At 47.7% G+C, this 15897-nt stretch overlaps 1 protein-coding gene across 4 annotated transcripts; it reads right to left on the bottom strand.

Moving 5' to 3' along the window:
* Positions 1-282: 282 nt before the first annotated feature.
* slc38a3b (solute carrier family 38 member 3b) lies at positions 283-14336 on the bottom strand. Of its 4 annotated transcripts, none has more exons than XM_029149614.3 (17): positions 14051-14335; positions 9858-10025; positions 9566-9586; positions 9369-9450; positions 9171-9286; positions 8636-8709; positions 8262-8354; positions 7509-7590; positions 5255-5337; positions 4577-4635; positions 4211-4381; positions 4030-4109; positions 3849-3949; positions 3600-3724; positions 3368-3512; positions 2710-2813; positions 283-2623 (listed from the first exon to the last, which is right to left on the bottom strand). In XM_029149614.3, the coding sequence occupies exons 2-17, from the start codon at positions 9959-9961 to the stop codon at positions 2519-2521; spliced, it is 1545 nt and encodes a 514-aa protein (XP_029005447.1). In that variant the 5' UTR covers positions 9962-10025; positions 14051-14335; the 3' UTR covers positions 283-2518. The 4 variants fall into 4 exon arrangements, with proteins under 4 accessions (XP_029005447.1, XP_029005448.1, XP_029005449.1 ...); XM_029149615.3 differs by lacking the exon at positions 14051-14335 and adding an exon at positions 13298-13442; XM_029149616.3 differs by lacking the exon at positions 14051-14335 and adding an exon at positions 12698-12829.
* Between the last annotated feature and the right edge of the window lie 1561 nt (positions 14337-15897).

Here is a 15897-nt window from a genome sequence, read left to right as displayed (position 1 = left end):
CTGCACAACAGGCAGCGTTTCCCGAGGCTGCGAGCGGACAGTGCACGCGCTGGTGTGTCTGCAGATGCAGCTAAAATGGTTCATTTATCCCGAGATTTCCAAAGGCATCAACGCTGTTCGGCTGATAGGAGAGTTGGTGGACAGCGCTGCCAAACGGCCACATTTTGATATTTGCAACACAATGTTCATTTGCTTATTTGTACTTAATAACTAATTAAAACTGACATTGCCTATTAATGAGATGGTTGAGCAGAGAAGGGAATGATGACCACAGAGACCGTGTAAAAACATCTACAATTATTTATTTGCCAAACTCAAACAGTCCCTGCTATTTACACTTTACAAGCTACTGTAAATAAGCATCACAAATATAAAAGGTCTACATTTATATACATTATTTATATAAAGCCACATTTGTTTCACCAAAATTCATATATGTTGTTATTTACTTAGAGTTGTGTTTTACTCCTAGAATTACATCTTGAACTACAGCTGTAATAAAATATTACACCAATTTATTGAATGCTTTAATATATGGTAACTGTACGCTTCAAAGGTCGTAGCTGTGAGGGTTTAAGGCATTTTCGTATCAGTAGGTAGTTTGCTGTTGTTTTGGCATAATCTGTTCAAGTGAATAAAAGCTCCTCCTGAAACACGACAAAACGAAATCAGAGCAACTAATTGAAATACAAGTGGAAACGCGAGGGACGGAGGTTGATACCTGCACTAATACCGCTTCTGTTGTTCGCAATTTGTTCATAAAAACAACCAGAACCGCTGAACAAACACAAAAGAGACAAGTGTATAAATAAAATCAGGGAAGTGATGATTTACACAGGACTTTTATCCTCTGTGATACGATATCACACTGTCTTTGGCTTTCAGGAGACACTACTGCATGACCTATGTCCGACGTTTGAACCTTGGCACTGTTTAAATTGTGATACTTAGTAATGCAGCTTGTCAGTATTGTGGTACCACTGTCTAAAGGTTGACAAACACAGGCAATACACATGCACATCCCCATATAAAGCCCAGAGTTAATGTGTTGCCACTGACTGAACATCAAGCGTTTACTGTGCATTTCACTGTAGCAGCCACAGAACAGATCAGACAGAAAACCATGCTAAACATTAACCCTGTGTCTAAATATGCAGCTCAAAATACTACAAACATCTACAGCGGCCACGAAGCGTCAGACACGTTCAAATGAATGAAACAGATTGGATCGGCTCTGCCCCAAACTCGTGGTGGTTGGCCAGACATAGTTCAAAGTCACAGATAACGAGAGAAAGAAAAGAACCACAGTTTAATAGCATCTTATATGTGTATGAGAATGAATCGTTAGCAGCTGCTTCACTAGCTTAGCATAAAGAATGGAAACAGCTGGAAGCGCTCCGGCTCCGGTCCCGGTCCAGAATTAATAGGTTTGCCACTGTATGAGCTTCCTCATGCTAAGCTAAGCCAAGCTAATCAGGTCTGGTCTGTGGAGGTAAATTATACACATATATATTTATGGGTGGTGCCAGTGTTCTTAGCTATAACTCTACAAGAAAGCAAATTAACAATATTTATCCATATGTCGGATGATTCCTTTGATTTCAGTTTCCATAGCAACCTTTAAATACATGGGTTAATCTGTTCAAATACTATTCATACAGAATGATATTAACAGAATCAAGAGATTTTACAAAGGTGAGCTGGTTGAATCTGAACTACACGGTTCTGTTACAGGTCACAGTCTATATTCAGTGTGTCCGTGTTCATCAAAGGTAGGTCTCATATGCATTTTAATAACATGTAAAGCGTTGTCAGCATGTAACACCTACATACACATCCTAAAAAGTGGCATACGTAACATCATCATGACGTTAAACATCTTCCATCTGAAACTCAAAACACAAGATACAGTAGCAAAATAAATACACACTCCTGGTTTTCTACGTTTGCATGCTGTTCCGACTGCAACAAGGCACCGAGGTTGTGAAGCAAGTTTTCTGATGTGTGCGTGTGGAACAAAAGCTTGGACTGCACCACCGTCGACCGACGGACCTCAAAGCACTTCTGCTCAAATCTCCAGCAGCTCAGTGATGCTGCTGGTTCGGGATCAGATCGTCTGACTCCTCCGCTATTTTGTGCCTCTTGTGGAAAATTTGATATAAAAATATATGTAATATCAGGTCATCTGTGGTGTATTTCCCGTTGGCTAAAATATAATCCCACTAACCATGCTAGTGTTTCTGTACAGGACCAGCTGCAGCATTTTGCGTGTGGAGACAAAGAGGAAGCAACAGGATAAATCACCATAGAGGACATGGGCTTCCTCTTTGCTTTAGAACATTCATGTGACTAACGCAAAAATCACTGAAGCTTGTTATGATAAGTTACAGTGTAAAAGTTAATTAACCTCAGTCCACCAAGTGTGTTTCCAACCTTTATAGCGTGGCTCTGTGCTGGGCAGAGCCGTAGTAAGCTCTACGCTATGCTGAGCGGCCCACGCACCCTACAACAGCACCACCTAGTGGCCTCCTGCCGCGAGGCCGGCCCCTGTTGTCCAGTCTATGATGATGAAGCTCAGACTCATGACCATGAAGGAGACGCCCAAAGCAGCAAAACAGGCAGCCTAAGAATGAGGAGGAAGAACCTGAATTATCAACAGGCGTTTGAAAAACATCTCGTGTGTCTGCTGTCTCGTGACGTGTGCCTCACCAGTATCTTAGGAAGGGACTTCGTGGGTTCGTCGGTTTTGGGCACTATGCGCATGTAGAAGACAGCAGGGAAGATGAAAATGAGACAAGGAGCCGATGTCGCACCTGGAGGAGAACAGGAAAAGGATCAGCGGTCGTACAGCGCCACAGGAAGTTGAATTCAACCAAAGTCTCATTCCTATTTCCTCCTTTATTTGTTGATGAGCTAAAATCTGATTTGATTCCACGTGCTGAATAACTCAGACAGTTTAAAGTTAATATATAAATGATTTATGCATGTGGCAATATGAAGAACGTCACCTGTGTCACCTCTGGCCTACAGTATACAACGATAAAACGTCACCTCGACTCCAAGGACACACGGTGACAACAATATTGACTCTGGATGGGAGTCTGATCGTGAGCAAACACACACTGGTCACGTGTTGTTTTGCTTTGAATCTTTTTTTTTCCTTTTTGCGTGTGGAACCAGGCGTTCTGACGCAGCCAATAACCGTGTGCAAAGGGTACATTTTGCATATATAATAATATATATAATTATATATATATATATATATATATATATATATAATATATATATAATAAGTGAAATTCCAGATCCGACATGAACAGGCGCATCGATGCTGCAGCCTTGTCGAACCGTCCCGCGCTGCACTAACCGATGATGCCGAAGATGCCCAGAATGTTGGGGGCGAATATCACCAGCATGTTGATGAAGGTGAGCAGGATGAGAGCGATGGCGACGTGACGCAGCCAGCTGAAGGACTTGGTGGCGAACAGCATGTGCTGGATGGCGCGTCGCACCTGCGGGCAGAGGGCGGGGCTTAGAAACAACAACAGTGGTCCCCGAGAGCGGCGGCGGCGGCGGCGGCGGCGGCGGCCCGGGCTTACGGGGAACAGCACGATGGGGACGGTGAGCGTGACGGCGGTGAGCACGGCCACGCGCACGCACAGGATCAGCGTGTCGTACGGGTCGATGCGGTTGTAGGTGTGCAGCAGCTCCGACTCCACGTTGTCTGCAGAGACGAGAAGGGGACAGCGTGACGCTAGCATTGGCCACAGGATGGCGCCAGGAGGACGCGACAGCAGGGCAAGACGACAAACTGGACCCTAAAGCCGCTGACTTCGCGGCGGTCTCACCGTAGAAGGTCAGGTAGCCAAAGAGAGCCGCCAGGAAGTACATGCAGTACATGACCAGGATGGAGATGTTGGACACCTTCTGCATCTTCCTTTTCGTGGGGCTGAAATCAGAGCGTTTAAAGTTCCATCAGTGTCGCGCTCACGCGACATCGGGTGCTGATGTCACAAAATGGCGCCTTACTTGCGGAGCTCGGTGTAAATGGGCAGCACCTCCGGGTGGCAGACGAAGGCAAACGCCAGGATGGGAATGGTGTACGCCGTCTGCGGGGGACACGCACGAAACACGCGGCGTCCACAGTTAGCGGCCGAAACCAGAGCTCCGGCCGGACCCCTCCACACACCCCCCCCCCCCCCCCACCCACCTGCCAGTTCATGGTGATCATGCGCGGGAAGCAGTGGGCGGCGGCGGCGTCCTCGAGGTCCGCGGCGGCGCTGGAGCCGTGGCCGGAGGCGTTCGCGCCCAGGTGAGCTGCGGTGCTGTTGGCGGAGAACTCCTCGAACGGGCAGGGGATCTGGAACTTCTTATAGATCACCTGCAGAGAGTGCAGGATTTCAGCAAAGGATCTTATTTATCCATGATGCTCTTCTTACAGTTGGGCCAAATCAGTGAGCGAGGCACAATCTGACGTTATGCAGCCCTCGCCTTCGTCTCATCACATGTATTTACATACCACTGGAAACAGAGACGTCGGTGGGAAAGCGACAAAGCAAACGGTGGTGCTACTTACTGCAGTGAGGAAGAACACCATGCAGCTGAGGGAGAAGCCGCTGGTGTAGCCCAGGTAGCCTGAGAGGAGAGAGGAGGAGAACGTAATGCTTCTCCCGTTCGGCCCTCGTATCACAATGCTTTGTTTGTTACAGAAGGAGCACCGCCCACTGTGAATGACCTCTTAACGCCAGGAGGGTAGAAATGCCACGTTTACACTGTGCACTAATGAAAAGCTTAGTGTGGGATGGAGACGGATGGTTCGGGAGCAAAAGACTAAGTCTAATTGGACGCCCGCTGCTTCCGCCGCCAGTGCTGGGACAAAAACACGCTAATTGCTGGACTTCGCGGTAACAGCTCCATCGAAATGTCATTTTGTACGTTGGCTCGGCATCAGAGGAAAACAAAGCTGTGGCTAATGAAACATGGGAAGTGCTGTGGAAGAAACTGCTGGAAAGTCCTTGAGATCGATGAGAATATGTAAAATGCTTCGATAAACAGTGGAAAGGGGCAAAACTATAAGAAACACACGCTGACTGACACCAGGAAACAACAACAGCGCAATATTATGTCTGTCATTATGTCGTTTCACACATCAATGAGCCTTCTAGTCCTTATTTCACACACTACAGGGAGAAAATGTGGATAAAATCCATCGTGGCTCCTTAAAGTGAGTGGACGTGACTGCAGGATTACTCACCGAGTTGCTTCATTAAAGCCAGAGGCAGGATGACGCTGGCAGACACCATGATGACCAGGTAGTTTCCATTCAAGTACCACAAACTGTTTGGAGAAAGCTCTAGTTTACTTTGGACGGTTCAGACAGAGGCAAACACGAGAAGGGCGCAAACGCAGCTCAGAAACAGTTGGACACATTTATGGGAAGCGCTCGTTCCGTGTTCGGCACCGAAACGAGCTGCTGTGGACACACTCGGCCCAACGTTCATGGAAAAATGTGAAATTGGTGGCAGCAGTGGAAAGAGCAGTTACGTAACATGGATGTTTACGTGAAGGCCCCGGTCCGTAGAGGGGGAAGCCATATTGGATCCCACACACACACAGACACCCTGCGGAGGTTTCTGCCTTAAAGGCTTCAAAGCGCTGAATCAAGACGAGATTATTGAGACAGTCAGAGCTCTGGTCTGCCTTCATGAAGGGCCTCGCTCCTGTATAATGACCTGCTGTATGTGGGCGCCACACGTTTCCTGCCATTAAGCAAACATCCTGGGAATGTCACCCCAAACATAGCCTCCCCCATATTACACAGGACGCAGTGTGTGAGTTCACGACACGCAAACATCACGACGGCGTGTGTGGATTTATTAATGTCACATCATCATCATTAGGTTTCTATATGGTTGGATGAACTACACAGCTTGTTTACTGACGCGATTAAACTGTGTGCGCGCGTGTGTGTGTGTGTGTGTGTGTGTGTGTGTGTGTGTGTGTGTGTGTGTGTGTGTGTGTGTGTGTGTGTGTGTGTGTGTGTGTGTGTGTGTGTGTGTGTAAATCCCTTGAAAGCAGAGGAAATGACACAGGTCATAGGTCGTCCCCCTGTTTAGACACTGGGTCGTCAGTTATTACATAGCTAATATAAATTAAGGGAAGTTCAAACCTTCGTAAACAACACAGGCCTGCTGAGCCTGAGAAGTTGAGGTTCATGTAATGTATGATTAAAAATACACGCTGGTCATTGTTGAGTACCAGATCAGTGAGTTTAGCTAATGGCATACAGTAGTACATGGTCATTCTGCTGTAAGTGGATCATTAATAAAACAGAGTTCTTCGGACAGCACCGCTACAGTTTAGTGACTGCCCAGAACATATTTGTTTAGCTTCCTGGCAAACCGCATTTGGCTGAATATGTGCATCATCATCAGTTCAGCTCTGGTCTTCAGGGAACTAAGTCTCTCAGGAGTCAAGGCCAATTCTGTAAGTGTCTGTGACTTTAGTTGGACCGAGTCTGAAGTCTACAGTTCTGGATGACCCGATTTTCTCCCATGTGACCAGCCTTTGAGTCCCCTACGAAGTGGCTGCATTGCAGTCTATTTAAAGGGCCACAGGTCATAAATAATCCGCCGGCCCCTCCACATGCCCCTCATTCCACTCCGTTCTCCTGACGCCACAGATTTGATATGCAAAAGCAACGTCCAGTGGAACTGAACAGCCTGTGTCTGGGTCCTGGAGAGCCGGCCCCGAACCCACACGTCCTTATGCTTGGCCCCAGAATTTGGCACCTACGTTACACCACCTGCTGCTGTCATTTGTGCGTGTGGGAGCGGGAGTCATAGCTTCATGCAACAACGTTTGACAAATGATCATAGGCCAAAACTAAAGGAGAGCAGGAAGACGACAGACGGCTAAAGTTTCAAAGTAGAACACATTTAAAGCTACTGTGTGTCCCTGTGCGTGTGTGTGCTGACGTCTTTCATGGCAGTTTGACCCTTTACTCCACTGTACAAACACCCAGTCGACAGCTTTCTGGGGAGAGGTTTCTATCCTATGACATGTTTGAAGGGGGAGATGTGTGGATGCAGTTGAGCACAGAGTTTGTTTTTAGATTCGAACAGGCAGCTGGAATCCACTTCAGCTCTCCATGACCTTATGCAGGGTGCCTTTGTGACAGGACTCTGACGTAAGCAGCACTTGCCTCCGCTTGTTGACCCCACCAGAGGTTTGTATTGTATGCGCACACCGTGGGCGCATACACAGACGTACCTCCCTCCGCTGCTCGGCCAATTGCAAGCTGTCATTCCTACCTCACCCCCAGACCTCACCTCACCCCCAAACTAAAGTATTTGCTTCCCACTTAGCAGGCCAGGCCCCTTGACCCTACGCACAACGTGCGAACCCTGGAAAATTACCCGGCAGGGGTCACACAGCATGAACCTCAGCAGCAGCAGCAGCAGCACGTGATTATGAATGCAGTAAAGCACAAACAGTGAGATACTTACTCAGAGTTGGGATCTGCCTTCAGGAATGCTTGAATAACCAGCGGCAACTCCGATTTAACAATGTACAGGTAGCTGGACATGGCTGGAACAATACAAGGCAGGGAAAACACAAATTAGCAAAGTCAGGGTCACAAGGACAAATGGATGTCAAGGCTATTATAAAAAATAACAATAAAATGTTTAGAAAATAAAAACTAGTGTAATTTATGAACTACAACAATACAACACCTTAATCATCTTAAATTGCATGCGAGGGCTGTTGAGGTGATTTTTCTTAAGCACCTCTAAACTAAGTGACGACTTAGTGTTTTAACATAAAGTTTCATTTGTTTATGATTAATAAAAGCTGTCAACATTAGGTCTTGTATTAGGAATCGACATCAGGTCAGAGAGTAGCCGTAACTACAGAAAAACATTTTTTATAAAACTCATCTGAATTTAAACCTGCTGTTGTAAATGAGTGTATTGTGTATTTAGAGAATGTTTATTATTAGCTTTTAAATGAGCACTTTATGTTTGTCTTGTTCCAGTGACGGGCTGAGTTGCTAAAGTAAAGCAGAGCCTTTGGATGGCAGGGATATGCCCCATGATTTGATCCCAGCGAGACATCAGCCCAGAGCAACGGCAGCGTGAGTGAATGGTTGTTGTCAGGTGTCTAGGATCCAAGTCTAAAGCGTTTAATTGTGCATAATTTATGTTTCCTGCAAACAGTCGGTTAATCTGTAAAACACACAAATCCCTCCAGAACAATACCTCCAATATTCTGCAGGGTGATGGCGATACCAGCGGCCATTTTTCCAGGAGTGCCAAACGCCCTGTACCCCAGCTGTTCATAGGCTCGGATGCCTGAAAGCAGATTACAAACAGCACGACTGAGCTCTACCTGCTGAGACAAGCCTCAGTAACACAATAGTAACACAATAAAACTCATATTTTCATCTCAAGCCTTTGGAGCAGCGAAGCTAAATGAAATCACAAACTTCTGCTGATGTTATTTCTGTTCGGCCGCGCGGCCCCCTCATCCGTTTAGCTGTATCAGATGTGGGTTTCACTCTAATCCCAGCCAGCAGCAGCGGGACGGCGTGTACTGTCTGTTCTCTGAGGCCCTGACGTGACGCGAGGCTTACCCACAATGCCAGAGGCTTTGAGGAGCAGATGGATGGAGTAGGATGACAGGGCTGCCACCGCCGTCAGCAGGAACCTGCACCACCACACAAGGAGGAAGGTCACACACCTGAGGACTCCACGGTGTTCTCTATTTGCGTACGCTTCGAGGTTCCCCACATTACTGCCTTTAATAGATTAAAAACTATACAGCAGAGTGATGATGTGTGTTCAACACAGTGAATTAGTACTGAAGATGGGACTGGTAAGGTTTTAACTGCAGAACCTCATAATTAAGTGAGAATTAGAAAATGTTCCATTATAAAGCAGTAATTAAAAGGTTTATTACAATCACGCAAGATTTAAAAACGAGTAACAAACAGAAAAAACAATCACGTGTGGAAGCAGAGGGTCAGGGTCGAGCCCTGAGATGCCTTTGAACAATGAGTAGCTGTTATGACGTGCAAACTGCCGCGGCTCCGTCTCAACCCATCGAACGCACGCCGGCGTGGATCGCTGGGCTTTGGAGGCTTACGGCCGCCTCACGCTGATACTCACAGGAAGAGGAGAATGCCAGTGTTGGCCATGGCGTAGGCCAGGCCCAGAATCCCACTGCCCATGATGGCATTGCCAAGGTTGAAGACAGACATGCCAAAGGAGGTCTTTCCTTCGAACTGAGGGGGGAAACCAAAGCCTGTGTGAACCTCCAGTTCGTCTGTGGAAACAAACATGGTGTCCACGTCGGCGAACGCTTACGTCCGTGAAGCGGACGGGTTTCTTTCCGTCGGCGCTGGGCAGAAACCCCTCACTCTCCAGCCCTGCGTCCGGGTCATCGTACCTAGGATGCAGGACGAAGCAGGCAGTGGTCAGCTGAAGCCGGCACCAACTGGGCTCAGCGCGAGACGGGACGTTACGTACATGCGGTGAACGGCGCCTCATCACCGCAGACCTACCTGACTGCTTGGGAGCCATTTCTGCGCGAGGGTCCACCCGGAGGCGCGGGCACAAAAACAAGGTAGACATGCAGTTAGGAGATTTTACAGGGAGGAAATCAAACGCACAAGTTATTGTTGGAAAACAAATATCACAGGACGAACTGATGTCACGTTGGTTAATGTCCCGCTGGCCTCAAAAGTCTGCCGACTTCCTTGAAATAACCCACGTGTGCCTCATGCTATGTTGAATGCATTACCCGTATGACATTACAGGAGGGAAGCGTCACTCATGCAGAAGGAAAACACTCACTGATCCTCCTCCGGCAGCAGCTTCACGGGGACGCTCACGTCCTGTCCAAGCTCCAGGCTTTTTCCGTTGGATAAGATGTTCATCTCTGACTGAGAGGGCTCCATCGTCCAAGTTGAAACCAGAACTTTCTGGCTTGGGCCCGTCGAGGTCACTGGATATCGGGAATATCTAGGGCAGAGGCAGGAAAGAATTAGGCCACAGACTTTATTTCATCACCTTACTCAAGACACGCTGACACACACTTCAGGGTCGGATTGTTCATCGGACTTTAATTTATCTCGTGTTTTTATCTCATGTTCAGAATGACTGAGAACCTCACAGAATGTTGCAGGCACATGTATCTTCTGTCTTCTATCGAACCCTGCTCTTATTTATGAACTCCTTTGATTCATCCACTTGTGCAATGCACACACGGCAAACAGTGAACAGCAAACACTGTAGCGCATGCTACACGGATGACAAAATCCAGAACTTCGGCGATCAGCAAACAAGTCCGGACCATCTGATCAAAGGTCGACGCTTATTCGAGCTTTTATTTTCTGCAATTTTGTTTTGCGCTCGTCTTTTATGCGGTTAAAGTCGCTGCTGAGAACCCACGCAGTGACTGTTCATCTTTAGGAGAAATATGAGCACAATGTGATCAAACAAGGAGCCAAATCACTCACAACAGAAGCTCATGCAACACTGACAAAAGGCATTTCCAAAATAGTCATTAGTCTAATTCTATAATTGCTACGTGGGCTTTGACGAAGCCTGGTCTGAAGCGAAAGTCGCGTTTTTCAACCAGGAGAAGATTTGGCTTTAACGCCTACTGTATCGGTAACTGGAGCCTCCTGTGACCTCGGTGACACTAATGAACCCCCTCCGCTGTTTCACACTGTGAACGGAGGGAGACAATAGGGTGTTGTTTGCTGCGGAAGTGCACAGCAGCTCGGTTGTCCTCGCCGCAGGACGATCACTGGCTCGGCTACGCAAGCTGACACCACGGCACAAAGAAGCTCCGCTTCCTCCTCATTTCCAAGCGCTAATGTGGATATTAATGAAGAAAAGTGACATGGAGGCTTATTATTGTGACATCGAGACCTATGTGATGGGAAAGCTACACTCGGCCCTCAGTCGACCCATGTCCTCATGGAAAACCTCCTATGACTGTACGCCTTTCTAGCGGGTGGTGGAGGGTGGACTTTGAAATGTTACAACAGGTGGGAGGAGGAAAAATGATTAGCTGATGATTTTTCCATCTGCTCAGCAGCAACGCGCGAGAACGACGAGTGAAACACTGTACAGTGAGCGCCGCAGCGGCGGTTGCAAAAGTCCAGTTCCCTACGGCTGTTGTGCGAGAGGAGGGGGGAGCCGGGGGGGGGGGGGGGGGGGGGGCTGGGGGTGGTGAGCACATGTAGATGAGGAGATGCCCATGTGGTGGTGAGTGCGGAACAGACACGAGGTTCAGCGGAGAGCGCCTGGCGGCACCAGCCCGTCCCCGGCCACGTGCCTGCGGGGACACAGCAGCACACGCTCGCGTCCCGACCGGAGCGGCGCCGAGCCACGAGCGTCGACTGGCTCTGTGTGCTTCTAAGCTGGCGAAACAAAACAGGGCAAAACGCGGCGGCTGGGTCGCGATCATGTGAAGGAATTCAAGGAAAATTCCACTCGTTTGCCGTAACAGCTGCCAAGCGAAGTTGGAATTACTTCTAAAAACCTCATTCACTTTCTGTGTTCAATGCACAACAAATTCTGGAAACAAAAGCGATTCCAGCTGTTTAACGAGACAAACCAACATTCATCATCATCGCCGGTTGACGAGGGGCGACACGTAAACAAGCTTCATACATTAATGCGACCGTGAGACCTTAAAATAAACGTGGGCGCCGCCAAGCAGCGATCAGACATAGTTCCAGTTGCTGTGTCAGAGAAGTGGCCCAGTTCTTTAGGACACTTAAGACGGGACCTGGACCCAACGCTGATGATGAGCATGGGATCAGTTACCCACAGTAACGTCCAGGTGATACAGTGGCTTTAATGTGAGCTCCCAGCTCCTGCTGGATTGTATCACAGCACAAGACAAATCTCTCTGCATTAGCCTCCTGTTAACTACAGGCCGAGCTGATTTATCAGCTGACACGGACACACATTAACTGCTGGCGTGAAGCTAAAGGTCTTGAACGCATCTGTTGCCTCGAAGCAATGAGAAATGAGTCTCTGCAGAGCTCTCCTGGCATTTAGGCGCATTCATTTGAGGGAACGTATTCTGGCAACGGCTCCAATGAACACAAACCCATGAGAATATCGTTTCCATTTTCATCCCATTAAGATACAAAGAACTACACAACACGGAAGATGCTCCGTAAACAGACTGAGACACGAAAGACGTCCAAAGGTCACATGAGAAAATGCAGCGTGTCTGAACCGAAGTGTTTAAATTCAGGCTGGAAAACAATTTACGTTGATTCATTTGAAAACAAAACATCAACAAAGTTCAGCGACTTTGCAATGACCTGAGTATAAATAGACAAGAACACATGCGAGGTCCAGGATTATGAGCTTCGCGACTAAGGATAATAATAACTAGTGGATTGTCCGGCTCTTGATACACGAGCGGACTCAGACTGAGATATTCACAGGTCCCTGTGTGACGGGGGCCCGCGGGCCCGGAACACGGGCCCGGAACACGGGCCTCCGCTTACTGTGCACCTGTCCATCTTCTGGGCGGCGTGCGCTGCGATGGCGCCGCACGCCGGGGGGTCAGCGACCGCACTCAGCCTTATCTGCCCGTTCCAAGCCAGCGTGAAAATCCATACAGGGAGTTTGTGTTTCGATAGAGGCCAAAGTCAAAAACATACCCCCTCAACCACACCTCCTTGAATACACAGAGAGGAGCTCCGCAGACGGCCCGTCTGCCTCCGCTTCAGTCCCACTGCCGCTGGGGCTTCAACTCAGAGGGCGACACGCGGCTGCGTACAGATGAATTTTAAACATATACAACCTCTCAAATAGTCACAAAACACCAGAGAGTTTGAGGCTCCTTCTCAAACATGACCGGAGGATGTTATTAATAAAGTGATAATCCCAGACAACTTCCTAAGGTTCATCAAAGTTTCAAACCAACCAGCAGAATAAAATAAAAGAGATATTAATTAAAATAATGCTCACTGCTTTGTTCTATTTTCATTTATTCTATTTACATAAAATAAAATGTCATTTGGGTTGATCCTGGAGAGGAGCCCTCCAAATCTGCGTTCGAGGCCCAAACCTGCATTATCTCAACGTGACGTGTAGTTTAGGCTCAGCGGGATAATGTGCTGCATTCACGTCCCACACAGCGAGCTCTTCCTCCACATGGGTATATTTAGCCCACAATAACAAATGCGAGAGGCTTCAACCGGCGGCCGCTGGTTGGCAGAGCTGCTGCTGCTGCTGCTGCTGCTGTAAATAATACTCACGGGTTGAGGCGAACTCCACGCGTTTTCGTTGCGGGCACGAATGGATTTAACGCAGCAGAAAGCAGAGGCTCTGCGGTTCGCTCGCTGCCATGTGGCCTCAGCCAACACACCGACGCGGACCCTCGGAACACAGCAACAGGAGAAGGTTCCACGGGGCGTTTAAAAAATGACACAGCCTTTGAGAAATCTCCAAAACTCTGGGCTGTGGATTATTTCACGCGTGGCTGCACAAATCACGCACATTGGCTTTATTAACGGCAACTATAGGGCGCAGTGTGGAGCCCTTTAAACGCGCACAGGTATGTCTGATGTGTCACGCACACATGAAGCCATAATTAATGCACATCTTGGGTTTACCTGTCGCGAACCGAACCGAACCCCTAGACTCAAGCAACGAACGCACGGGTCAAACAATGGATGGACAACAGTCTGTCACCGAGCCCGGGAGCCACATGGTCGTGACATCTGGACTTCGCGCTCAATAATGGGGGCGATCAGGCTTTTGTTTCTTTATTGATCAATCTTATTACGGAGCAAATCCGGACCTTCAGTAAAGCGTGCCATGCGCGCGCCCTGGCACCAAATGTTCACATGGGGCTCCCTCGTTTTCCTGGGTTACCTCCAGCTGATATGTTACATCCAGGGATTTGAAAACGTTCCCAAAGCGTAAACTTTTTTCATAAAACTGACACTAAATCTAATTTACCAGCAAAACACAGTATGGACAAATAAAGCAGGTTTGTTAAGTCTTACCAAAGGCGCTGGTTGAGGAGCGTTCAGGTTAATCCCTCTGATGAGTCAAACTCCCTCACTGACGGCTGTTTTTTTTTTTATCTCTGGTCCAGTTGTTTTTTTGTTGTTGTTTTTTTTCGTCACGAACTCCGCGTTTCTGTGGAGATTTACTTGCAGATATTTATGCACGTTCTCCCCGTCGCTCGAACTCAGAAGCTACAAATTGCGCGTTGGGAAACGCTCGGCATTGTATCCCCCCAAGGAGCTCAACTGTGGGGGTCGCGTTAGGTCCGCCTCCTTTATAACCCCCCCCCCCCACACACACACACACACACACGCGCGCGCGCGCGCGCGCACACACGCACACGTACGGCCGCGTCGAGCGCCGGAGCTTCGGTTTCTTGGTAGGTGGAGGGAACACGTCGGAAACCAGAGTCGGCAGCCAGAGAGAAACGCGATGAGTCCAGTTGAGATCTGCGAATGCGTCTTGAACTGGTGGCAGACCAGTCAGACTGCGGCAAGCGCAAACTACTGCACCCAGTCTTTAAAAATTAAAGAAACTACCTCAGCACGTTAAATCGTTTCTTCTTTTAAAAAAAAAAAAATAATAATAAACAAACCATAAATCCCATATGAACAGTACATAAGCCACTATAGTGATACAGTGACTTCAAAAGCTACATTTTATAAGTCAACATGCAGGTTTACTGATAATGAGGCCTGTGGGACGTTTAACAGGTCCTGTGAAGGTAAACTAAATAAACCGGGTCTGGGTCATGGCAGGAATCTGAAATGTTTCCCAGGTGGCATCACATTCGGGTAAAGTCCCAGATTCCTATTTACTGTAATAAAAATGGAAAGATCCTGCTACGGCCAAGAAACACAGCTTCAGTCTAGGTTTGAGTGGTTACGAACAGCAGCAACACAGTTTGTACACAAGCAGCTCGTCACACAGCATTTACTGTCCAGTAAAATTTTAAGCAAGATTGAACCCACGGCGATGGCGCATGCACTGTACTTGTGTACTTGCTCATTTAGCACAACATGGAGGCGCACACACTCACACACTATAATGCACCACACCTCAGGTTAAAGCTGATGAAACAGTCTGCACAGTGTCATCACCGCCGGCTTCATCGATTCTAGCTTTTTTGGAAGAATTACATCAGCCCGTCCGTAAAAGAAAGAGATCCAGCTCAGCGCTGTCCTCTGCGCGTGGACGTTTGAGTTTGGTGCCAGCTCTCACAGTGGCAGTGGGGAAAATTAACCACCTCACACACAGGTGTCAATACATTTATGTAACAGAGGCAAATAAGGTTCACATCAGTTATCTGTGAGCAGGAACCATCAAAAGCCCGGGCAGCAGGCATTTCATTTTGTAACTCTGTTTATAACTAGATATATATCAGTTAGAACGTGTTACAGCAGTGAAAGTGCTTCACCAAAGCATTGTAAATGTAAATTACTGGTTCAAGACTTTTTTAATGGGACTGGTTGTGTTGGAAAAATACTACATTTAATCATTGAAACATATTTTTCTGAAGCGTTGTTAGCTGTGCTATAGCCTTGAAGTTTTCTCCCTTCTGCTCTGCAAGAAATAGGGAGTACCGGTGTGTAGCATCCTTATCTGATGAGCCCAATTTTCCCACGTTCTGTGTGACAATGCACCTCCCAGAATGCAATACATATTATGAGCTGAATCCTTGTCTTCTCTTCAGTGAGAGGAAGTTGCCTTTGCTGTAAACTGCTCACTCCTTGTAAGTAAAATCCTGAAGAAGGTCTCAACTGATTGTGTCTGCTTTATTTAAGATTTACAAAGGGAACTAACAATTTCCCTAACAGGTTGCACTTTGCATTGTTTGATAGCT

This window comes from Betta splendens, chromosome 5 (genome assembly GCF_900634795.4).
Source record: "Betta splendens chromosome 5, fBetSpl5.4, whole genome shotgun sequence".
NCBI lineage: Eukaryota > Metazoa > Chordata > Actinopteri > Anabantiformes > Osphronemidae > Betta > Betta splendens.
The sequence above is the reverse complement of the archived record's forward strand: the minus strand, read 5'-3'. Positions and strand labels throughout refer to the sequence as shown.

What these genes read in the sequence shown, in the direction of transcription:
- slc38a3b (XM_029149614.3), bottom strand. Translation starts at nt 9,961, where the DNA reads ATGGAGCCCTCTCAGTCAGAGATGAACATCTTATCCAACGGAAAAAGC. An exon ending in AATGGCTCCCAAGCAGTCAG is followed by an intron (nt 9,451 to 9,565) that starts GTAGGTCTGCGG and finishes CCTGCATCCTAG; the next exon opens with GTACGATGACCCGGACGCAG. An exon ending in TGATCACCATGAACTGGCAG is followed by an intron (nt 4,110 to 4,210) that starts GTGGGTGGGGGG and finishes TGTCCCCCGCAG; the next exon opens with ACGGCGTACACCATTCCCAT.